This window comes from Bacillus rossius, chromosome 16 (genome assembly GCF_032445375.1).
Source record: "Bacillus rossius redtenbacheri isolate Brsri chromosome 16, Brsri_v3, whole genome shotgun sequence".
Taxonomy (NCBI): domain Eukaryota; kingdom Metazoa; phylum Arthropoda; class Insecta; order Phasmatodea; family Bacillidae; genus Bacillus; species Bacillus rossius.
In genome coordinates this window covers 328,150-354,512 of record NC_086343.1, presented here as the reverse complement: position 1 = coordinate 354,512, position 26,363 = coordinate 328,150, and the positions used below count along the sequence as shown (strand labels likewise).

The window sequence follows — 26,363 nt, the reverse complement described above, 5'->3', positions numbered from 1 at the left end:
TATGTACTGAACAAACAAAATACTTATAAGTTAATAAGAATAAGCTTAGTTGAGTAACATCTTCAATTTGTATTGAATTCAATGTACATATCGAAAATCATGTACAATGAATGCAACAGATTGAATTCAATAAATATTTGATCTTGTGAAACGGCCATAATATTGATGTAGATTAGGGACCGGAAAAATTCGCGGTTTCGACGGCCTTCAGGATAGACTGCACATTCCCCTGTACACTCGGGCAAATAACGGCAGTTCATTTGCTGCTGACTTGTTAGTCGTCTCAGCTTGTTTGTCTGTGATTCGATCCTTCTTTGGTTGGTGTTTTATAATTGGTTGAGATTCGTCCAGATGAACAGTAAGCCAATAGCAAAATCATCTAAAAGGTATATGTATTTGACTTCTAGCCTATCGCCGAATGAATCCGCGAATTTTTCCGGTCTCTATTAATTATAGATGCTCACATGCATCGTGAGAGTCCGTATAAAGCCTATTACAATTCTATAAGTATACATTAAAATGCTTTTAAAATATACATGTGTAATATAATTAAAACTTGTTTAAGTAAGATCATCACAAAAAAAATGAAAATCCTTCAACAGTAAGTGATGTTTTATAAGATTTTAACAAAACACATCTTACAATAAGAGAATACTAATCATACCACATAATTCAACACAAAATATACATTCCAGTAGGCGCTACGTAAAAACAACTTCTATTTTTATGCTGATTACTCTGCATTGTTTTATATATATATCATTATTTCTAACTTTTAATATTCTCTACACATTAACTGAAATTACTTATTTACAGAGTCTTAGCTAATGTTGGTCTGTACCACATACAGTTCGTACGATATCTCTACGCAAAACACATACAGTTCATTATTAGTAATATCAATTATATTTCATGAACATAATGAAATTAGTATAGGCCCTAGGTTGTTCACTGTTAATTGAGTACTTCTGAAGTATTTTCATTGTGAGTTAACATACATACCAAATGCCATTCTTCCAGTAAAGTTACAAAGAAGACAACAAGATAATATAAATATGTATGTAGTACCATATTTTAAACTCCTATTAAATGAATAATAACTCAATCTCTATTCTGGACTATTAAGTAATAATTTTTATTACTGTTATTTATAACTTAAATAAAATGACAACTAACAAATTAGTAAAAAATAGAATTACGTGCGATATAGTGTGACATGTGTACTTGGACGGCAAACGAATATAATAAAATGTCTATGACAATGTTAACTTTACTCATTATTATGGAAAGAAACAAAATGGGCAGATAAGCATATTCTACGCTGACATTTAAAAATGCTCAATTCAAAATGAACGTTCCCTAGCAAGAAAATTTATTTTATATCACCACAAAAAATCAAACTGCGGCGTCATTTTCCCGATGACAAACAAAAAAGTTGTATGGTCGCGAATAATACATTCGTATAGCGTCACATCAGCGGAATATTCCCTTGGCATAAATGTGTGAAGTCTGTGGCACTTATGGAGAAGTAAACCTTCGCTCGAACACAAAAACAAATGAACGAACAGCTTTTTTTTTTTTTGATAAGATGTGCAATCGGAGACCCCTGGGGTGGTTGAAGAGTGTCAGGTCCGTCGCCAGACCAGATAGTAAAAGCTCAGGGGCTGAGGATAGAAAAGGCATATCTCCAAATTATTAAGTATAAATGTTGTCATGTAATTGTTAAAGACTTGATTACACCCAGGTTTATAAACCCATCATGATCATGAAGACACTGATCGGAAGGTAATGTGCAATACATTTCAATGGCGTTTTCAGTTTTTGCTAAATAATTATAAATATAAGCAAAATTTCAATGTATCTGGACAAATCAAAATATTGATAATATTATTTTCATCACAGAAATAATATATGATATGATAACTAAATTTGAAAAAAGCGGTTATGTTAAATGTATTGTATACTTTCAGTAGGCAAAATTTCCGGCCCCTACCTCTTATAGACTTTGAGAAAAACTGCCTTTTAAAATAACATTGATATAGATAGGAGCGCAAATTTGTGACACGGCCTCTTAAAAGTCAGTCGCAGTTTTTTTTTTTAATTATTAGCCAAAGACTAGCCTATAATTTGTTTGATAACATTTCTATTTTTGGCTCGACAACTTGGGTAAATAGAAGGGTTGATATTTTTGAGCTCTTAAAATTTTTATGGTATTTCATATTTTTAATTGCATTTTCCCTGAGCGTGTCTCGGGGACGCAACCCCCCCTTCCATGTTGGACGGAAGGCGGGTTACAATGTTGTGTAGCTCGATTGGGTGAATGCGTGACTGGACTGCCCGGCGCCATGCTGGGATGTTGTCGCGGCGCACTAAGACGTCGGGAGAGTCCAGATGTGGCGCGAGCTAGCGAGAGTGAAGCCGAACCGATCGGGCCGTCTCAATGTGGCGGTCGTGTGGCGTTCAGGCCGGCTTGCACAGTCGTGACTTGAGACCAAGTAGTGGAGTATTCTTCCGTTTGATTAACCTCGGACTGGACCCACCTGACTCTGCAAGCGCTTGCTTTCTTCTGTTGCGACCACTGGCAGCCTCCACCGTGTGACCGTGTGTAAGGGGGGGGGGGGTTAGGGGGGTTGAGACGAGACCGGAGCGGGGCTGGCGGTGCCGTGCGCGCTGTCTGGTGGCGTGCGCGCGCAACATCACTCAGCGACGTCACCCCTCCACCCCCTCCACCCCCTCCCCGCGATAACACTGGCTCTGTTACTCTTGTTTATTCATCCCTCCCCACAACCCCTCGCCCCATTGTTTCGCAGTTGGCAGCCCTGCCGACCATTAATCTCCTGCACCCCTCCCCCCTACACCCCCCCCCCCTGCTCCGAACCCGCGCTATTTATGATTAGTATTCCGCTGTGGGAAACACCGGTTACCACCCCCCCCCCTCCCCGCGGAGGCCTGGCCGGGGTGGGGGGAAAAAATTAATTGCCGGGGGGCCTCGTTGTGTGATTTCATTGTTTTCTGTCCGCTCTGCCCGCCCCGAGGGTGGTTGGAGGGGGGTTGTAGTAGTGCGAGGTTTCCGAAATGGTGCAGTGGTCGCATTCGCTCGCGTTACAAGCACCCCGCGCGTGATGGGCACAGGGGGGGGGGGTGCGAAATGAAAATGTGCAGCGGACGGAATGGAGAGATCGATCCTCCCCCCCCTCCAACACCCCACACGTGCTTGTTTCTGGCGGCGAATAAAAATGCATTGTCTGGTCGCCCGCTTGGTTCGCGACTGTTGGTTCGTCGACCCATAGCGCTGGCGAGCAGGATCAGGATCGTCTCTGCTGCTCTCGGAGTCTGGGATCAGAGAGTATCAGCGCCTAGGAGCTTGACTCGCGCGCCTGGCCGGGCGCTGGCTCGCGCCTCCACTTGCCAGGCGCGGACAGTTTAGTAGTGGAGTATGTTCACCCCGCAGTGCTCCAATCATTAATACTGTTCACAAGGATTCCTTTACGAACACAAATAGATAAATACTTTTTAGACATATTATTATTATTCTAACTTTACAGGAAAATAAAACAAATAATCGTACCTCTTCCCCCAAACGGTTATTTTTAATTGGGCTGTTTTTTCGATTTTAAAATGCCACGTAGGAAATATTAAACAGTTTCTTTTGAAGGAATACAATTTTTGTGTTTTCTGTTACACATACATGGTGCACTTGAGGAGTCCGTCCACTCAGGGGTTTGTCTGTGTCGGTGAGGCGGGATGATAAGTGCGACGCTCGCTGTCGCTTCCAGCACGTTGTCGCCTCTAAGAGCAGGGCTGTTAACTGGCGCGCAGTCTTCTCGTCGTGCGTAGGGACACTATGAGGTCTGAGCGGTAGCCATAACATCATATGGTGGAGACATGAAGGTAAAGGTGTAATGCAAGTCCCTTAAGTGCTTTCGAGATCTCTGTACCGGTTTTTTATGCCAAAACTTTTTTTTGAAAACACGCATTTTAGCCATTTTAACTGTTCTAAGAGTACAGTTTAAAAACTTAATCCGTGATCAAATGTATTCCCCCCCCCCCCCCCCCAAGAATTCTTAAAATGCTTTTCGTAAACAGATCCCACTCGGATATCTCGAGTAGTTTTGAAATCGCGTTGTTTTTCCTGGAGCTCTGCGCACTGGGCAGACGGCGCCCTTAAATTCAGGCTCATGCTTATTTGCGAACAAGGCCGTGCCACACTTGTCGCCTGCTCATTTCCCTGGATAGCTATTCCTGAGTCTCCCTGTTGACAGACGAGTATACTGTTGTTTGTAAGACGATTGTTCACACATTGCCTCGCAACTGTTTCGCCATAGAAGGTCTTCTGTTTTGGTCTGTGCTGTCGTCGTTCATATTATCTGTTCAGTTTCTCACTGTGTTTGCCTGCGCGCCGCTGTGATGTCTGTATTTACTGCTCTTGTAACTCTCTCATCGTTCTTAACCTATTGTTTTCGCATGTGCTGTCATTTTTGTGACTACATTTCTTTCGCGGAAAATCTCTTGTGTTGTCGAAGCACGTTATTAGAGTTGGCGTTGTCTGATATCGGCTTTTTTCTCCGCGTGTTTACGTATTCATATTGGTCGTCCATTCCGGAGGTGTCTCTGCGACGACCAGCGTGTGTCAGCCATGCAGTGTGTCCTCCAAGATAACATGTTCATCTCCCCCGTTGCAGGAGTCGTTCCCAGAACCACGACTACAGTGCGAGCTCATGAATGCGCTCATGAATGCGGAGCCTGGCGCAACATGAGCCTCGCGTCCTGGCGCGGAATAAGGAGGAACAAGTCGCTGAAGCAAGACAGAGAGAGCAGGCTCATTATCCAGTCCCGGCGAGCGGAACTTAGGGCTAGTGTTTTTTTTTTAACATCCAGCTAGGGGATGTCCTTTGTTCTCGGCTGCACTTCCTCTGGTGTCCGGCGCTGACCCCCCCCCCCCCCCCCCCCCCCCCCAAACAAGACTCGCAAGGTATTCAAATGAAACACTGCTGGTTCCTTCTGTCTCCGCGGGTGAAATAAGAGAGCCGGAGAAAGGAAAAAAAAAAAGGGGGGGCGGTGGGAGTTTGGTCTCCGCCGAGTTCGGCCTCTCAAGTGCCCCCTCGCTCGTAATTGGATTATGTTATTTCGGGTTTTTGTGCCCACCATGGCCGTTATTTCGCACTCGCCCGCCCTCCCCCCTCCCCCTCCACGGAACACAAGGGCGCGAGGCTTTATGCGACGGCGCTTAATTAAAAGCGCGCGAAAGGACCTACCCCCCCCCCCCCTTCCCCCGCGGTCTAGGGCGCTGGTTGTCCGCCCCCCGCAGAGATTGCTACCCTGCTCGGGCCGGAGTCCAGAGTAACGCCTGCAGATCCTTGGGTAACTCCTCCCGAGTCCAGGGTAACTCATCCATAGTCCAGAGTAACGCCTGCAGATCCTTGGGTAACTCCTCCCGAGTCCAGGGTAACTCATCCATAGTCCAGAGTAACGCCTGCAGATCCTTGGGTAACTCCTCCCGAGTCCAGGGTAACTCATCCATAGTCCAGAGTAACGCCTGCAGATCCTTGGGTAACTCCTCCCGAATCCAGGGTTACTCATCCATAGTCCAGAGTAACGCCTGCAGATCCTTGGGTAACTCCTCCCGAGTCCAGGGTAACTCATCCATAGTCCAGAGTAACGCCTGCAGATCCTTGGGTAACTCCTCCCGAGTCCAGGGTAACTCCTCCATAGTCCAGAGTAACGCCTGCAGATCCTTGGGTAACTCCTCCCGAGTCCAGGGTAACTCCTCCATAGTCCAGAGTAACGCCTGCAGATCCTTGGGTAACTCCTCCCGAGTCCAGGGTAACTCCTCCATAGTCCAGAGTAACGCCTGCAGATCCTTGGGTAACTCCTCCCGAGTCCAGGGTAACTCATCCATAGTCCAGAGTAACGCCTGCAGATCCTTGGGTAACTCCTCCCGAGTCCAGGGTAACTCCTCCATAGTCCAGAGTAACGCCTGCAGATCCTTGGGTAACTCCTCCCGAGTCCAGGGTTACTCATCCATAGTCCAGAGTAACGCCTGCAGATCCTTGGGTAACTCCTCCCGAGTCCAGGGTAACTCATCCATAGTCCAGAGTAACGCCTGCAGATCCTTGGGTAACTCCTCCCGAATCCAGGGTTACTCATCCATAGTCCAGAGTAACGCTTGCAGATCCTTGGGTAACTCCTCCCGAGTCCAGGGTAACTCATCCATAGTCCAGAGTAACGCCTGCAGATCCTTGGGTAACTCCTCCCGAGTCCAGGGTTACTCATCCATAGTCCAGAGTAACGCCTGCAGATCCTTGGGTAACTCCTCCCGAGTCCAGGGTAACTCATCCATAGTCCAGAGTAACGCCTGCAGATCCTTGGGTAACTCCTCCCGAGTCCAGGGTAACTCCTCCATAGTCCAGAGTAACGCCTGCAGATCCTTGGGTAACTCCTCCCGAGTCCAGGGTAACTCATCCATAGTCCAGAGTAACGCCTGCAGATCCTTGGGTAACTCCTCCCGAGTCCAGGGTAACTCATCCATAGTCCAGAGTAACGCCTGCAGATCCTTGGGTAACTCCTCCCGAGTCCAGGGTAACTCCTCCATAGTCCAGAGTAACGCCTGCAGATCCTTGGGTAACTCCTCCCGAGTCCAGGGTTACTCATCCATAGTCCAGAGTAACGCCTGCAGATCCTTGGGTAACTCCTCCCGAGTCCAGGGTAACTCATCCATAGTCCAGAGTAACGCCTGCAGATCCTTGGGTAACTCCTCCCGAGTCCAGGGTTACTCATCCATAGTCCAGAGTAACGCCTGCAGATCCTTGGGTAACTCCTCCCGAGTCCAGGGTAACTCATCCATAGTCCAGAGTAACGCCTGCAGATCCTTGGGTAACTCCTCCCGAGTCCAGGGTAACTCCTCCATAGTCCAGAGTAACGCCTGCAGATCCTTGGGTAACTCCTCCCGAGTCCAGGGTTACTCATCCATAGTCCAGAGTAACGCCTGCAGATCCTTGGGTAACTCCTCCCGAGTCCAGGGTTACTCATCCATAGTCCAGAGTAACGCCTGCAGATCCTTGGGTAACTCCTCCCGAGTCCAGGGTTACTCATCCATAGTCCAGAGTAACGCCTGCAGATCCTTGGGTAACTCCTCCCGAGTCCAGGGTAACTCATCCATAGTCCAGAGTAACGCCTGCAGATCCTTGGGTAACTCCTCCCGAGTCCAGGGTTACTCATCCATAGTCCAGAGTAACGCCTGCAGATCCTTGGGTAACTCCTCCCGAGTCCAGGGTAACTCATCCATAGTCCAGAGTAACGCCTGCAGATCCTTGGGTAACTCCTCCCGAGTCCAGGGTAACTCATCCATAGTCCAGAGTAACGCCTGCAGATCCTTGGGTAACTCCTCCCGAGTCCAGGGTTACTCATCCATAGTCCAGAGTAACGCCTGCAGATCCTTGGGTAACTCCTCCCGAGTCCAGGGTAACTCATCCATAGTCCAGAGTAACGCCTGCAGATCCTTGGGTAACTCCTCCCGAGTCCAGGGTAACTCATCCATAGTCCAGAGTAACGCCTGCAGATCCTTGGGTAACTCCTCCCGAGTCCAGGGTTACTCATCCATAGTCCAGAGTAACGCCTGCAGATCCTTGGGTAACTCCTCCCGAGTCCAGGGTAACTCATCCATAGTCCAGAGTAACGCCTGCAGATCCTTGGGTAACTCCTCCCGAGTCCAGGGTTACTCATCCATAGTCCAGAGTAACGCCTGCAGATCCTTGGGTAACTCCTCCCGAGTCCAGGGTAACTCATCCATAGTCCAGAGTAACGCCTGCAGATCCTTGGGTAACTCCTCCCGAGTCCAGGGTAACTCATCCATAGTCCAGAGTAACGCCTGCAGATCCTTGGGTAACTCCTCCCGAGTCCAGGGTTACTCATCCATAGTCCAGAGTAACGCCTGCAGATCCTTGGGTAACTCCTCCCGAGTCCAGGGTTACTCATCCATAGTCCAGAGTAACGCCTGCAGATCCTTGGGTAACTCCTCCCGAGTCCAGGGTAACTCATCCATAGTCCAGAGTAACGCCTGCAGATCCTTGGGTAACTCCTCCCGAGTCCAGGGTAACTCCTCCATAGTCCAGAGTAACGCCTGCAGATCCTTGGGTAACTCCTCCCGAGTCCAGGGTAACTCATCCATAGTCCAGAGTAACGCCTGCAGATCCTTGGGTAACTCCTCCCGAGTCCAGGGTAACTCCTCCATAGTCCAGAGTAACGCCTGCAGATCCTTGGGTAACTCCTCCCGAGTCCAGGGTAACTCCTCCATAGTCCAGAGTAACGCCTGCAGATCCTTGGGTAACTCCTCCCGAGTCCAGGGTAACTCCTCCATAGTCCAGAGTAACGCCTGCAGATCCTTGGGTAACTCCTCCCGAGTCCAGGGTAACTCCTCCATAGTCCAGAGTAACGCCTGCAGATCCTTGGGTAACTCCTCCCGAGTCCAGGGTAACTCCTCCATAGTCCAGAGTAACGCCTGCAGATCCTTGGGTAACTCCTCCCGAGTCCAGGGTAACTCATCCATAGTCCAGAGTAACGCCTGCAGATCCTTGGGTAACTCCTCCCGAGTCCAGGGTAACTCCTCCATAGTCCAGAGTAACGCCTGCAGATCCTTGGGTAACTCCTCCCGAGTCCAGGGTAACTCCTCCATAGTCCAGAGTAACGCCTGCAGATCCTTGGGTAACTCCTCCCGAGTCCAGGGTAACTCATCCATAGTCCAGAGTAACGCCTGCAGATCCTTGGGTAACTCCTCCCGAGTCCAGGGTAACTCATCCATAGTCCAGAGTAACGCCTGCAGATCCTTGGGTAACTCCTCCCGAGTCCAGGGTAACTCATCCATAGTCCAGAGTAACGCCTGCAGATCCTTGGGTAACTCCTCCCGAGTCCAGGGTAACTCATCCATAGTCCAGAGTAACGCCTGCAGATCCTTGGGTAACTCCTCCCGAGTCCAGGGTTACTCATCCATAGTCCAGAGTAACGCCTGCAGATCCTTGGGTAACTCCTCCCGAGTCCAGGGTAACTCATCCATAGTCCAGAGTAACGCCTGCAGATCCTTGGGTAACTCCTCCCGAGTCCAGGGTAACTCATCCATAGTCCAGAGTAACGCCTGCAGATCCTTGGGTAACTCCTCCCGAGTCCAGGGTAACTCTCCCACTGAGGATTCGCGGAGCCGACCAGTCCCGCAAAAAAAAAAAACAACCTCGAAATATTTCCCCAAGAGATCGCAAGGCAAAAAATAAAACTCCTTCTATGTAAAATAGCCTGTTTCCAAGGCAACAGCTTCTCCGCATTGTGGACCACACTCACGTACATTCGCATCCTCGTGGCTAGTGGCGCGCGGCGCGCGTGATTCCTCGCACTGCAATCCGCAGTGCGTGTTAGTGCGAATAGCGTAACACGGTTTAACAGTACTGGTTTACACAAATATTTAAATCAATGATACATACATGAAAGAACAATATTTTCTTTCTAATATGCCCCGTGGCGCGGTGCACAACAATAATCTCAAACCCCGTTGTGCTGACCTCTGGCCCAAACATTCCCTTGCTCGATGCCAGCAAGTCAGGCGCAGGCGGGTCCCTATCCCTGCAGCATGGCGGGGTTCAGCCGCCACGTGGAGCCCGCGCAAGGCTGCTCCAGCGACCACCGCCCGCACCAACGGCCCCGGAGTGGGCATAGCGCGACGTCCACCCGTCAGAAACGGGGCGACTGAATTGTTGCCCATTGGAAGCGCAGCCCTTCAGGATTTTTCGGACAGTGATTAGTTTGTAAAGTGACCTAACCTAACCTAACCTAACCTTACCTTACCTTACCTAATCTAACCTAACCTAACCTAACCTAAACTAACCACTGTCAGAAAAATCCTGATGGGCTGCCCATCCAAGGGGCAACAATTCAGACAACCTTTCAAAAACACCACTGTCAGAAAAATCCTGATGGGCTGCCCATCCAAGGGGCAACAATTCAGACAACCTTTCAAAAACACCACTGTCAGAAAAATCCTGATGGGCTGCCCATCCAAGGGGCAACAATTCAGCTCCCCCCCCCCTATCCCCCCCAGAAACAACCGCGCACATGAAAGTGCGAGAGAGCAAGAATGCGACGTTATTTCTACCTTTCCATGCCATCTTCATCCCGTAATTGCTCCATTAGCATCTCATCGCCCCGTCGTCTGTGATGACCCTCCGTATCAACCAGACGTTAAACACCATTCATTCATTCATTCATTCATTCAATACCTCGTCGTTCGCTGTGCCCCGTGATCGTCGACGTGTACTGTTGGCATCACGATGTCGTGACAGCGAGACATTTAGCACCTGACGCGACAGCAAGCAGAACACCGAGATATTATGAACATGCTGTTTTCACGCACGCGACGAACAGGAATAGACTATTGGATATTAGATTTTTTTTCCCCAAAAGAATATACGCATAAACATTCGACAGCCATCACATCTTTCAGTTTTTTTTTTTAAATATAGGCTACATGTTTGAGAGAAACATTTGTAGTTAAATTTTAAAATTTAATTGGAAAAATCACCGTTCGTGAACACAACTTAGAGATTTCATGTTTAGTTAACAAAACATTAAGAAATACGCATGTAATAATTGTATTAACAACGCGCCAATTTAACTGTTTTTCGAAAAGCATATTCCTTTGTTTATTTCTTCAATAACGTTGCGCTCGCGACGCGATGAAATTCGAAAATGATTTTATGCGGGAAGTCTTTCACGTCCGCCATTAATTTCGCGTTGAGGTCACAGATGCGTCGAACGTGATTGGTTAGCAGAATACCCGGTCTGTTGTGATCCCAGCGAGTCCAGGCTTCGATGCCAGCCTGCAGTTAGGACCTCGTGCAGGGCGGGTCCAGCGATGCCAGCCTGCAGTTAGGACCTCGTGCAGGGCGGGTCCAGCGATGCCAGCCTGCAGTTAGGACCTCGTGCAGGGCGGGTCCAGCATAACATTTAAAACATTTCCATGAGTAAGAATTTCTTTTTAATTGAGTTTTAAAAGAAAATTATCACTAAAATCCTAGGGAACAATAGACTTTTATAAGTCCATCGTTTACACACAGAAATTCAAATAGTGAATTTGCTTGAGAAAAGAAAACTGAACATTTTATATTTTGGTTTTTTATACCTGTTTTACTGATTTGCCCGGTAAAACAAGTGTGTGTGTGTGTGTTATTTAACATATGTGCAAGCCGGCATTAAATATAGACAATGCCTGCCGCTTCTGTGTGTCAGGCATGTTGTACTAGACGTGGGGAAGGAAATGCATTTATTGTAGTCCACTGTAAGGATGGCAATAATCCTTCCAAATACAGCTTATGTAGCTAAGTTGCTGTAATTTTCTTATTCTGTCTTCTTTTTGTTACTTATTGAAATGTTGGGAGGGAAGGGATAGTCCCTGTCGCAGTGGTAGGGAGCCCGCTTGTGTGCATGACCGCGCTACGTGAGACCCCTGGGGCGTCGCGGCGCCGGCCACCGGCGCTACGGGGGCGCCGTGCGGACTGCCTATCGACCAGGCGCCAGGGGCAAGGTCGTGTGTGTCACAGCCTCGTCTTGCCTGCCTGTGACAAGTCTTGTGGTGCTGCCGCTAGCCGGGCGCGTTACAAGTCATGCTTACTTGGAGTTAATAAACAACTAACTGTAGTTCTGAATGAAAATAACTAATAGAAATAAAAATAATAAAAGGGCGGCTGGTAAAGTACAAATCCAATCAAATTAAGAAATTTAAATAAATACTCAATACTCAATATTATATTAAAACGTATATGACATTAATTATTTAATGAAGTAAAATGATCGAGATCAGTGAATATCTATAAATATGCTAAAATTTTATATTAATTGTTATATTAAATTTATTATATATTAAATAATGTAATATTTTATAATTTTTAATGCAAATAATTTGTACATACGGGAACATAACCTCACTTATATAAATACACTTGAAAACACATTTGAAAAGGTTTATAAATACAATTTCTGTCACTAATATTTACAATAAAGACTCTTATTCTGTACCAATCACTCAAGTATATGATTCAAAAGCTCATATAATTTTAATTTGTATGTAGCTTTTTTTTTAAAAAAATTCTGTGAAAATTTCGTTGCAAGGTGCGCGAGCATTGTAGAAATTCGTTCATCTTTTTTTTTTTCATGACGCGCCTAAAGAATAATAACTAGGCGCATGTATTTTTCGCTAAAATATCTGGACGCTTATTTTTGCGCAGGTGGCGCAGCAAGCGTGAAAACAACGAAGCAGTACCCGCGCGTTCGCGTATCTAAAACTGTTTGAGTTACTCTTTGATTGTGACCTCGAACACACATTCTACAGTTGATGCTATTAACATCCATACTGGATATTCTTTCACGGACATGCTGTGACATTTCGGCCCGCCCGGCAGCCATTCGATAACTGTTCGATGCGCGGAGCGCTGGCTTCCTGGGAAACAACCCTTCCGAAGACGTGGCACGCGCTCCGAGATCTGATTCCCGATTCCCTTTATTTGTTTCTTTCTCGGCGCGCACTCGCCCGCTGTGAGCGTGTGAGCGTGTGAGCGTGTGAGCGTGTCCTGAAGCCTCGTGCACATCCCGAGTCAAGGCTGCATGGAGCGCCCTCTGCATTCTTAACCTGCAGTCCGGGGCGCGACCATGCATTAGTGAAGCCAGCCGCCGTCAGTGTGTTACCTCCGAGACTGGCGGGACCTAGCGGCCTGACGAGCGACTACAAATACTTTTAAAGCTGAATTATTAAGGTTGACCATAAAATAATGTCCCAGTTACGAAATTTAACAGTGTCAACTATAAGCGTTGTAGAGTTGTTGGTTCAAGGTCACAATCAAGGAGTAACTCAAACACTTTTAGATTAGCACATGCGCAAGTACTGATTTGTTGTTTTCTCGCTCGCAGCGCGAAAGAATGGCTCTTTCCGCAATAAGTACCTATAGAGTGAACTTGTAAACTTTATTTGGCAACAGGATGTAGCCCCTTTCTCATTGGAATCTCTTTGTACGAGAGGTGTTGAACGTCGAAGTCCCTGGCCGTTGGATTGGTCGTAATGGTCGAGACGACAGAGCTCTTTTTCGCTGACAACGCCATGCGGTTTATTTCTTTGTGGCTTTATAAAAGATCGTGTCTACGTTCCGCCGCTACCTATTGAATTGCCAGAGTTTAGTCACAGAATTGATGAGGCTATTGCTTCAATTACTCCGGACTTGTTAATCAAAGTGTGGGAAGAATTGGACTTCAGGTTGGATGGGTGCCGTATAACTAAAAGTAAACACACACGTGGACAAAATTGAGTGTTTTTTTTTCTGTAGACTTAACATGGTTTTATAATGTTTTGTTAATATTCTAAAAATATTATTTTTGGATTTATGTTCAAATTAAGTGAACTCAGGGTCCGTAAATGTATGAAGATAATTTGTACCCAGCATTCTTCGTAAATTAAAGTTGAAATTTTTTTAACAGTGTAGAATTGCTTACTCATATATGAAACATCATTCAGTTTGAATATGAGTTGGAGTCACTAATGGATATAGACCTGCAAAATTCGCGGATTCATTCGGTGATAGGCTAGAATTCAAACACATATACCTCTTTGATAATTTTGCTATTGGCTTACTGTTCATCTTGGCGAATCTCAACCAGTTATAAACCCTCAACCAATGAAGGATAGAATTACAGACAAACCAGCTGAGACGACTTACAAGTCGGCAGCCAATGAACTTGCGTTATTTGCCCGAGTGTACAGGGGTATGTGCAGTCTATCCTGAAGGCCATCGAAACCGCTAATTTTGCAGGTCTCTACTAATGGATTAGCTGCTGTGAAATGAACTGGAGTCGGTCCAATGGCCTATTGCGCGAGGCAATCCTTCGTTGCGCGCTGCAGAGACGTGGTTGTTGCGAGCGAGTGTCGCGCTCCAGATAAGCGCCGCCGGACTGTGACGCCAGGCTGCGCGTGCGGCCTATCTGCGCCGTAACTCAGGCGGCAAGCAGGCGCATTAGCATATCGCGGGCGGCTGTGACGCGGCGGTACCCCTGCCCCCTTGTCCCCCCTGTGTCCCCGTGATGGGTGTGCCGCGGCGGGTACACTGTGTCTGTGCCCGGCACCCGAGGGTACCCGCCCGTATGCGCACGTGTGCTCGCATTTAGGGTCAAGAAGAATCTAAACAGTATTTACTCTAAATGAAAAACCAATTAAGTGCACTGCCTTTTTGAACACAGCATCGGCTACGCTATGTTCTTAATACGGATCTCAAACGTTAAATGCACTGACAACACACGGAGAATTGAGTGGGATGAATAAGTAAAAAACAATTACTACAGCATAGACTAATACTGTGGACTGACGACGAGACGGATGCAACTAGAACAGTAAATACAGACAAACACTCTTGGACAGCACGACGACAAACATAATGAACATAGTGATGATGACACTAAACAGATTTTCTGTTTGACAAACTGTGGCAACCAGCAATGCCGAATATCGAAAAATCATGTTTTGAATGTTTTGAACCCAAATGTAGTATTTCATTTTGGAAACTGTGTTTTGTGGCACTGACCGTGCCTAACTTACTAGGCCCGCCTAGTCAGGTGTGTGTGTGTGTGTGTCTGTGTGTGTGTCGGCGAGGCGGGACTAGCTGGTGCTTCTAGCGCGGTGTCTCCTCTGGACTGGCGCGCAGTCTTCTCCCAGTGCACGGGACAACTGTGATATTTGGATGACGGATAAACGAAGATGAAGGTGTGATGCCAGTCCCTTGGGTGGTCTCAAGAACATCTCCACGGAGTTCCTTGTCTGAAAAGTATTCCGAAAACACGCGTTTCAGCCAGTTTTAACTCTTCTGGAAATACAGTTTTTTTTTTTTTTCAATTGGGGGACCCCCCCTCCCCCCCCCCCCCCAGGGGGTCCGCCCTGCCAAAAATTTGACTCAACTTTATTTGAGTAGCAGAAGGTGCAAATCAATGGAGGAGAACAGGTGATACATATTTACAAGCATTAAACAATGGCACTTCACTGGGCCCCTCCCAACAATAGAGTCCTTGGGGGCCGGTTATTTATTGATGGTGATGGATTATTTAATTACATGGGTGGTGAGGCCCGTTTGGCTCGGGTCTGTTTAAAAACTGAATCCGGAAACGTAGTCGCTGCTCCCGGTCTGCTGGGTGCCGTGAGCGGACAGCGGGGGCCGTGTGTGGCCACGTGGTCGCAGTCTCCCAGGGCTGACGGCGCGCCGGGCCGCTAGTTAGTTCTCGGGTGGTCGTTAGGGCGCGCGGGTCCTGTTCGGGCCTCGTTACCCTCGCCTTACCGACACACTCCGACACACCCGTGTTACATCGATACCCGTAAACCTTTACTTATATTATGTGTTGTATGGAGATCTTGATACGTCTAAGCTAATACAAAATAATTACATAATACAAGTTTTAGCTCTTTACAGCAAAAGTGAATACAATTATTTTTTATTTTTATTTTTTTATGATTCAATAATTTATCCTCTGTAGGATTCGATAGTTTTTCTTAACTTTTTTTTTTTAATTTTTAAGTATTTTTTATGGATTATTATAGACTTCTGAAGATGTTAAGCGAAAAATAAACCAACAAACACTTAGAAAAGAGAATGAGTAGTAAAAAAAATATTTTTAAGAAATACTTAGCTGCGTTTGATGCTGCCCAACAGTCGACCTGTCACTGCATTGCAATGCTTCAACTTACCAGCCCATAAAATTCCTTATTTTGAACTCCCAAATTTTCAAATTTTAAATAATAATTTGTTCTTTCCGAAGCCATCTGTCCACCATTTTAATATTTGTTTCTGTCAAATTTGTTTACAGATAATTTTCTTAAAATGTTTATTTACTTGAAAAAAATATTATTTTATTAAAATTCGATACTGTCGAAACAAAGTATCGATACAAAAATGTATCGGCACTCAAATATCGATATTTTGAACCTGACATGTAGATAGTTCCTGTATATATCTATAGCCTATATCGAGAGTATGCTGTGGTCGCCTAGTTCCGCCGGAAGGAGAGGCCGTGTGTGTTGTGAGCTCGTGACATCAGATGGGTCAGCTATGTGCTGTCAGCACAGAGCGTGCGTCAAGTAACCTGGTGGCATGGCATGGCACTGCTAAAACTTTTAAAACAATTTAATAGGTAAATTTAATATATCGCACCCTGAGTACAAGACTATCATAACTCACAAATCAGTGCAATACTGTCACAACTCAGATGCCATAGTATTGCACATATTCTTATATAATGTTTTCCAGAGTGCAACACTACATTATTTGCCATAAGTCACGTAAAAGTAAATATAATATTGCAATAGTCTTGCAGTGCCTAGATAATGATATTTTCCTGCTTATGGTAAAAATATCTCATAAACTCAGTTTTTTGAGTTACGATAGTCTTGTACTCAGGGTGCGATATAATTTTCGGGTAACACACGTTTTCCAATTATATTTGGTAGTTTGTAGCTCTTAGAGATTCATTTTTACTGTAAATAATACTGGTTAACGGTAAAAATGGATTTTCTTAGAGAAAAGGTAATTATTTTGATATTATGGTGCGACAAGGTAATACGCAGTGAAATCTTGGAATATCGGAGCATGGCATAATGAGACAGAAGGACTACTGGCGAGCCCCCAATGCGCAACACCAACAGGGCGCTGCTAGGCCGAGTAGGAGCTCGCGGGGTGACAATACCTGCGGGAGCGATCTAGCGGCCGGAACAGGAACCACCGCGCGGGGTTCATTTCCTCGCCGCGACGCCACCTCGCAGGTTATTAGCGGCTCCTGCGGTCTTATCGCGGCCGCGCGCATTTGCATACCCGCCCTTACCGCCCTCTGGGGGGGCTTATCTGCGCCCCGCGATAAGGGCGACTGTCGCCTGCCCCTGCTCCTGGCCGCGACGTCCAGCGCTCGCAAGCAAGTAGTCACTCCCCATTGCAGTGCCTTTCACACATACTCGACACGTGGCTTAATGTATTTAATAATATTGAGATGCATATGAATTAAAAAAAAAAATGTTTTAACAAATTCATCAAACAGTTGACTAAAGAAAAAATCATTCAAAGCAATTAAAAACTAAAAACAAAAAAAAAATTGAGTTATCCTTTTTTTTTTCTGAAACAAAATCATTACCTAAATTACTTATTCGTAAAATATGAAGTTATAAAACTTGACTATTCCCTGACTTTTTAGTGTATTGATTAATTAACTGTTAAAATTTACTAATCAAATAAAAAAATAATAATCCAATGGTTGAACTGGACCCAATCGTTCACAAAATGCTGGCTACAGAGCTCACCTTGTAGCTGGCTCAGTCAGCTTGCTCGGTCTGTCAGCTCACCTGGGCATCTCAACCCAGAGAGGCTGCGAAGCTCTTACCTTGAGTCAGTCCCTACGCTGTTACCAACTTGAGTAACAGCAATGGCAAGAAACTGTGAGAACTCCGGCTTAACTAGCGGTTAGATAGATCGGTTTTGTATTGTCTTTTTTTAAGTCCATAACATGTCAACAACTATTTGTCTTTACCAATCGGGTGTATGCCTAAGAATTAAAATTTTGTGCTGGAAATTTTTTAACGTTAATTTCAATTGTTCTGCTTAGCGTGAATTGTTGCATGTTCCAATGTACGACAGAAACAGAAACAATTTATTCAGATTTGTTATTTTTAATATAAACATCAGTAAATATTTTATACTTTTAACAAATCATTGCTATATTATTTTTATATTTATCCATCCTAAATAGCTAAATATGACCAGTCAGTCGTCGAGATGAGGTGTTTTTGTTGTCTTTTTGTTCCCACGAGACCTTGTCAAAATTTCTGCTGGCCTTTTTGACATGTTAATTTTTTTTTTTTTTTTTTTTTTTGTTGATTTAAGATTTTTTTGAAGACCTGTCTTTAAGAGACCCGAGAAACTGCGTGTGGATTACCCAGCCGTGGCAACCCATATCACGAACGTCTAGGGATTAAAAATATGAGTACATTAGCCAATAACATATTTGTATTGTGGATACTTGTTTGATTTTTAAAAACAGCCAGTTATATGTAGCATTACCGTAGGGATTGCCTTAAGACATAAATAATGCCATAAAAATGTATAACTCATTTTGTTGGGTGATGCTAGCCCTAAGCAGAAACTTCGATAAGAATTTTAAAAAAAATTCTTGTTACATACAAAAAGTAAAAACAAGTAGAAGCTATGGCTGAAAATGTATTTTACCTTCGCGGGAGGAAAAACTCGTATTTTCAGAACGTCTGCCGAGGGGAAATTGCCGGAGCAAATTCAAATAGAGATTGTGTGGTTATTACTTCCCGGAGGAAGTCCCATTAGCAAGTTAAGACACCGCCGAGTGGAAACGTCCCCAGAGCGGAAGTTAAGGATGCTAAGAAGGACGCACGTGTCCTTCGGAAAACTCCACGAATCACGTGATCCTTCCTCGTAACTTTTGCGAGTCTACTTCGTTTTTATTGCCTTTTTTACTGTTCGCTTTAAGCTGACGTTCGTGCCGGAAGTTGGAGCCTTTTTCCGCTTCAAAGTTGTGCGTTTTGAAGGACTTACTTTCGACGGAAAATATTATATTTACCGTCGCGTGCAACGAAACGCATTCCACGGAAGGATAAAAGGGGTGGGGGAAAATTAAAAAAAAAAATACTTGCTACCTTGATGTTCATAAAGAGGAAAAATTCCTCTTTCGTCCTTTTTTTTTACTCTGGTTTGACGGCGTGTGGTAACCTCGTTTTTCATGTTGGTAGCAATGATATGTAATTGGATTATTTTCGGAGTTTAATTGGGCTGTCGACGTTGCTAGAAATAAGAGAACGACCACATTAAAACAAACAAAAAGAGAATCTCCCCCACAAATTGACCATCTTTTTTTTATTAAATTAAAAAATACTCTATTAGCTGATATTATTAATAATTAAAATATCGGCTCTGGGGGTTACGGGAGTTTTTTTTAAGGTAATAAACCTGTTCCAAGTGAGTTCTTTGAATGACTTGCAAAGGTGAAGAGTGAAACATTTTTATGAACATGAATTATTGCTGGTTTTCACTATATGTCATAGAGAAACCACAAGAATGGGCAAGAATAATGAATATGCAAACACACAGAAAAAGAAGCCAAAATCAGCATCAAGTGTTAAATTAATAGACAAGACAGAAAATTCCGTGAAAGCAATTAGTCAGAAAAAAATATCGCGCCACAGACGTACCCAGTGGCTGAAAACGAGTCAGTTATAACAAGAACAGGGGGGAAAAAACCGACAAACAACCTTGGACAAAACAGACCAACCCAGCGATGAAAGTAAACAGAAATTCTGGAAAACAACTGCGACGGCACATACTAACACAACAGGTTCCTCGTCCATTCGCGTTGTTTCTCTACGACATTCAGTGGAAACCAGCAATATCATATGTCCATAATAGTGCTTTAAATAAATTGTAAAAATCTGTTTTTTTTTCATGCTGTCGTTATCGTCATATTTCACCTATTATTTCGTGGCTGACTTTGAAAATTCTTCATTGGGTTCGGCTGGATTTTGACTTCGTAATATTTTGCGTGTATGTTTAGGAACGTACTTATAATCAATCGATGATTTATCGTCGTCTTAGTTACCGCGTGACATTTGTTAGTCTATAACCGGTCCACGACAAGCCCGAGTGACCGTTGTTTGTTTGTTTGTTTGTTGCAGAGGATCGAGTGGCACTCCTCTGGGCCTCACCGGGACATGTGCTACCTCAAGGGCAAGTCCGAGGTGAGTGGCCCTGTGCCTTCAGCTGTCCTCTTGAGTGGCCCTGTGCCTTCAGCTGTCCTCTTGAGTGGCCCTGTGCCTTCAGCTGTCCTATGAGTGGCCCTGCGCCTTCAGCTGTCCTCTTGAAAGGCCCTGCACCTTCAGCTGTCCTCTTGAGTGGCCCTGCGCCTTCAGCTGTCCTCTTGAGTGGCCCTGCGCCTTCAGCTGTCCTCTTGAGTGGCCCTGTGCCTTCAGCTGTCCTCTGGTTACACTGCACTCCGAACTGCTTCTCTCTGATTGGCTGTTGAGTGTTGAGAATAGTGTGTCTTTTGCGAAAAATGCAAAGTGGAGGATGTCCCTTGCACAAGTTCGTGTAATATTTCACCAACTGTAACAAAATTTTAAAATTTTCGCTGACGGATCTTTAACAGGGGTAAACTTGCTCAAATAAAATAATATCTACAACACATCCATTCAATGACATTGGACAATCAGTTTTGGAGTTGAACCTACTTCACGCCAACTGCCGTGTGACCGGACAATTTCGCGGGGTTTTTGCTGAAACATGTTCACCTGAAGAAGTAGTTCGGCGCTCGGTAGACAGTAGTCCTGTCTTGCAGGCTGTCGCCAGGCGTAGTCCTGGATTGCCTGGATGATACTCTACCGTTCAGTCGCTGTTGGGAGTTGTTATTGATCTAAACTACTACGATGAGGTGTTGACCGGCTCACTGCGTGGCGTGACAGAGGCGAGATGATGCCGCAGTGGGTCGCCATTGCCTTCCGCAGCACATACCTCACGTAGGCCGAGAAGTCCTCCCCCCCCTCCCCCCTCCGGGTATCGAACCCGCAGCTACGACAGGACAGACCGAGACATAGCACGACTCTCGAAACCAGTCATTTCATTGGTGGAGTCTTTACCGTGTCCACACTGTTATAAAACTGTGAACATAAGTGTAATGTCTGATTATTTGTTCGAGCATCACGTAAAAAAAAACTACTGGACCTATTTTTATGAAACATTCTGTGTTGAAAAGCTTATGATTAGACTTAAAAACTGGTTTATGTTTTGTCTCGTTACGGTGATGGGATACGGAGATACAACAATAAAACCTCATTTTTGACAACCAAGTGCAATAAATATAAGGTGAGCTCTCATTTCAAATTCATTCAAATTAAAGGCGGTCAGTTGAGTGTCCCTTGCACTGGATTTCACACGGGCGGAGCTGTAGGAGATCATAAAATATTAAAATATTAAAAATAAAAAAGATCCGAAAGAATTCCTACCTTGACTTTCCGTTTTGGTTTTTTTTGTACAGACTCTAAGACTTTTTTTTTAAAATTGTGATTTCATAAAGGTAAAAAATACATATCCTCCAACTCCCTCAAACAGGAGTTATAAAATAAGATACTAAATTTTTTGTTTGCTGCGTTACTGCCTGTCGTTCGGGAGTTGTATCAGCTGCTGTGTCGCTACTAGACTGCTTACAAACATGCCAAACTGCGTCCGGAATCGATCAGAAAAAGTGTAAAGAAAAAAAAAAAGCAATGTGTTTTGAAAAAAAAAAACATTCCGGTGCGAATCGTTTTTTTTTTTTTTTTTTGGTGATAAATCACCGCGCTCGCTCATGATGTGCGCTTGAACGGATACGACGTCATTATTCTGCAGGGTATCGCATTATCCCTTAGAGCCTCCAATCAGCGCCACGCGCGTCCCGACGGGCATTTACGTCATTAGGGGCGGCTCCCGCCTGCAAGCAACAGTAACGAGCACGACCCCCCTCCCCCCCCCCCCCTCTTGCTGCCCCTCACAGGTCAGGAACATCTTCTACAAACCTGGGCAAAATCAGGGAAAATACATCACATGTTTGCTAGCCAACCTGTTACTAAATAAATTGAGAATATTAAAGGATTTTCTTTACATTCATGACTTCGTTATCGAATATACAAATGTACTTTTTTTTTCGGCTAAAAAAAGGTCTGCTGCAATAGACTATATTTGAAAAATAAACGTCAACAGCATGTTTGGCTGGCTACCAACGTGTACTCTACACCACGAAGGCACGAAGGAAAGTGGAGCTCACAGGGTCGCCAAGATGGCGGCCGGCAGAGCGCGGGCGAGGGACCGGGTGGTTGTCAAGTGGCGTGTTGTTCGCAGGACGACTGCCAGAACTACATCCGAGTGCTGGCCAAGATAGCGGACGGCAAGTTGCTGATATGTGGCACCAACGCCTACAAGCCGCTCTGCAGACACTACCACCACAGCGTGAGTGCTCTCCCTCTCTCTCTCTCTCTCTCTCTCTCTCTCTCTCTCTCTCTTCCCCCCCCCCTTCACAAGAGATCCAGTAGCTCAAGCTTACAGTGCTTGCATTACCAGATGACAATTAAAAGGTACGCTGTTTGTAAAGTAGTCTAAACAGAAGAAATTTTTCTGTACTTCCAAAAAATGATTCCTTTGGAAACCAGTTGCCAGGAAATAGTTTGTATTAATACAAGAAAGATATTGTAACTTTGTACTATATGCATAACTGGAATTCGTTTTTTCTAGATACTACTGTGTATTTCTTACGATAATTGGCGCATATTTTTATATTTTAATTGTTTCATTCAAGCATATTTTTTTTTAAACCATGGAAAATATAGATCGAATATTCAGCATTTGACTTTATTTTGCTATGCCATGCTTATTATGTGCGTGATTAATACTGGAAAGCTATTCAGGGAATGTTTTACAAATAACTTGAACTATTGGAGGTACTGGGACAACACAAAGCATTAATGCATATTACTGCGAATAAAATTTTGTAGTGATACAGTTGTTTTCATGTATATGTACAATTTAGAAATAAAAAATTACGCTGTCTTAACGTAAATATAAATTCTGATACTTACTTTAGTTATTTTTTTGTAGTATTAAGTTGTTTTTATACCTGTGTAAATTAAATTGTTTTTATTAATCGGTAGAGAGTCGTATTTAGCATGCTTTTTATCGCATTGGCTTTAAGTGTGTTGTATTGTAATCATATCTCATTGCATGACGTTTTGCAACAATTATATCACTCTTAGTTGAAAATATTTGTGACAGAACAAGTTCAAGAGAGGTGCAGTGTTACGTTTACAGAAATGGCCAGCCCTTAACTGATACCTAGTAATGACGAGAAAATTACAAAGAAAAAAATCAACATTCGTGTGAGACCCCCACGTAGAGGCTTCTCGACAACTGCTGTTAGACCCACGGCCCGGGAGGGGGGGGGGTGAATATGCGGTCCCGAAATTGAATTCTGCGAACGCTCCTGAGGCCCCCTGATTGCGCGGCGGTGTTGACTGTCACGAGGGGAGTGCTGCATCGGCCTGAGGGTCACCCCTGGCCGAGTGGACACCCCTGGCCGTTATCCCAGGGAAGACGGCGGTCTGCAGATTTGCGTTCCGCCGCCTCAGCGCTATCCGGACTGCTGGGCCGTTGGCGAGGGCTGACGCGACCCCACCCCGCCCTTACTACCCCTTACAACCCCTTACTACCCCTTACTACCCCTCTCTCCCCTCGCCGTGCATGGCTGTGTGCCCGAGGAGATACGCTCTGGTACGCAAGTGCATTAGCATTTATGAAAATTGAAAATATACATAACAATATTCGCATGGAAAGGAAGACAATCAGGATGGAATAAATATTTGCCTCGACTGCAAAGTCTTTTTCCAAACAGCCTCGGCTACGCCATGTTCCTCAGGAGCTCTGGGGAGCCAGCATCGTGTAAACATAACAGTGAGGCGTACTGTCACGACTGAGAACAATTCAAAGTGATCAAGGTTGCCAAAATCAGTGGTGAAAACTGTGGGGAAGTTAGTTGACACAAATTTACCGTACAATTCCCCCCTCCCTTCCCCCTTTTTACATGCTTTATATTAGCTTCACCTGTATGTTGTTTGTCTGTCCGTCTGTAACTCTTTCGACTAAGAGTGAGTGGCCCATCACTGTAAAGTGTCCCACCAATTTCATTTCGTTCGTTAGCCGAGCGGTCTAAGGCGCGCGAAATCTGTGGAGTCAGCTTTCGGATTCAGCGATCGTGGGTTCTACTCCCGGCCACGCCGGAAAAAAAAAGATTTTTTTTTTTTTTTCGGTAAATTCTAATATTATATCCATACATCTAACTGTAAATGTTTCGGAGAGACTTTACTATTTCTTTGTGACGTTGCAACTCCAAATAGTTATCTCAGATGGTAATAGGTAGTGTCGGAAACTCATTTCCCTATGATAATTATACATAAATATAGTTTAAAAAACTAAAAAAAAACATGCTTTTAAAGAATATCAAACTAAACAGTTAAAAATAAATATAGTTTAAAAAACTAAAAAAACATGCTTTTAAAGAATATCAAACTAAAAAGTTAAAAATAAATATAGTTTAAAAAACTAAAGAAACATGCTTTTAAAGATTATCAAACTAAAAAGGAAAAAATAATTTTAAAATTTAATTTATGACAATAGTATATAAGCAATACTAGTATAAATGAGAAAAAAGCATGGGGCGCTTAATATACAAAAAATATGGCACTTATTATCTGTTTTTCCTATCATAAAAAATGTGCTATTAGTCAGTGACCAACCAATGAACTTGTTTTCACCCATAAAAAAAAACCGTAAACGCAGCCTACATGAGAACTATGTTTCAACCAACAAAATAATTAATTTCAATTAAATAAATTAAAAGTTCCACCGCTAAGCTACACTAACTCCATGGCTCTCTGATGGTGTGATGCATACTGTCCAAAACGTTTTGACGAGTGCATGTTATCCTACTAAATTACAAGCAACAATAGTGCTTTAAATCGATACAAATATCGTCGCGGTATTGAAACTGCCATCAGAATGACGGTCTAGTCGGTGCTTGCTAACAAGTGTGTTGTGTCTGTCGCAGAACGGGGACTACATAGTGGACAAAGAGTACGAAGGAAGAGGACTGTGTCCCTTCGACCCCGACCACAACAGCACAGGAGTATACAGTGGTGAGTACATGTACAGTCTCTACGGTATGTACTAACAGCCTGTGTTGTCTCTGCGCTGAGGCCACAAGTTGAAGTCCTGGTGCCGATAAGTATATCACGAGTTCTGTGGATTCATTGGGAACCGTTTATCTAGCAGAGTACAAATGCTCTGCACAACTTTGGCTATGCTTTTTTTTTTGTTCCTGTGAAAAAGGTTTTTTTGTTCGAAGCCGTTATATAAACATGCCTTGACACTTCAAAAAGTCATTAAAGAAAATGCCCATAGTTAGCTATTTAATAATACTTTCTTTTTTTTTCATGGTCTTATATATAAAAATGTACGTTTGTGTTCGTCTTCTATGCGCTCACGCATTGCTCATCCGATTGAGTTGAAACTTTGCACACTTGACGTTCGAAAAAAAGGGGAAGGTCACTGTCTAGGTCAGATTTCGGTCAAACAAATACTTGAAGCGTAATTTAATTATTCTTGGTGAAATCTCGTCATTTCATCGTCGTAGTGCAGACTAGCCACGAAAGAATGCGGGCTAATAGATGTAGTTCACTCGGCGCCAGACAGAGCGTGCGCGTTGCATGCAATCGGCGAGCTATCGATATCGATATTGGACTATGCGAGCGCACTCTATACGATGATCAACCTAACCAAATATGAATGCGCTGCCTAAAGAGTAAAGACTAGACGATTGAAAACGTGTTTGAAAGAAACTTTATACATCACCACCTTCGTTTTTCTGTTAATTGGTGATATCCTAACAAATAATGGTTTTCAACTTTAAAATACATCGTTTTATACGGGAAAAGAAGTTTATGGGCTACATATTAAAATGAAAAAATAAATAAATAAAAATAACGTTTATCTTATTACTGGCGAGAACGAAACATTTGACGGTATTGGACGGGAAATCGTTGTGATTGTAATTACCGTACTGTAGGTGAGATTCAAAAAACCAATCCTCAAAGCAGAATTTATTTATTCTTGATAAAACTTCGTCATTGCATTGATAACTCATCGTTCATCCGATCTCTATGCAATTTTTCACGCTTGACCTTTGAAACCATTTAGGTATTAGTCTATGGAATGGTTGTCTGTTCTGAAGTACCTGATGTTTACTAGCTTGAAAAGAACTCGCTAGGAAGAATTGTAAATATGCCATAATGTAGTGAATATTGCTAAATAAACATAATATCAACACATCTGCAAGAAATTAGGGTTAAACTTCATTATAACCAAAAATTGTTTTGCTATGCTGAAGCAAAACTTAAAAGTATTAAAATGGCAAAGATTGTTTACACCAACTCCCTTACTTCTTACCACCATGTTAAAACACGAGGAAGGTGAGATTTCGATAATAACCTTTAAAGCAAAAATTAAGTTGGCGCGCGAGTAGTATCGGATAGTTTACAGTAAGCACTTTGTCAGTTCCTCTTTTCCATGTTCCGAATAATAATGGTGGTGTGCGAGTCGAGAGATACAGAGATAGAGATATATACAGAAAGAGAGGCAGGGAGTGACGATATAGAGAGGTATAGATTTAGATATATATATATATAGAGCTATATTGTTACGAACGCAGACAGGACCGCG

General features: G+C 44.0%; 1 protein-coding gene across 15 annotated transcripts in view; it reads left to right on the top strand.

Moving 5' to 3' along the window:
• Nucleotides 1-26,363, top strand: part of LOC134540220 (semaphorin-1A-like) — a 411,248-nt gene that overhangs the window by 351,300 nt on the left and 33,585 nt on the right. For all 15 annotated transcript variants that reach the window (XM_063382822.1, XM_063382830.1, XM_063382825.1 and 12 more), the window contains 3 exons: nucleotides 19,745-19,807; nucleotides 21,939-22,046; nucleotides 24,694-24,781. In XM_063382822.1, the coding sequence (XP_063238892.1) occupies nucleotides 19,745-19,807; nucleotides 21,939-22,046; nucleotides 24,694-24,781 (259 nt within the window). The remainder of the gene's footprint in view (nucleotides 1-19,744; nucleotides 19,808-21,938; nucleotides 22,047-24,693; nucleotides 24,782-26,363) is intronic.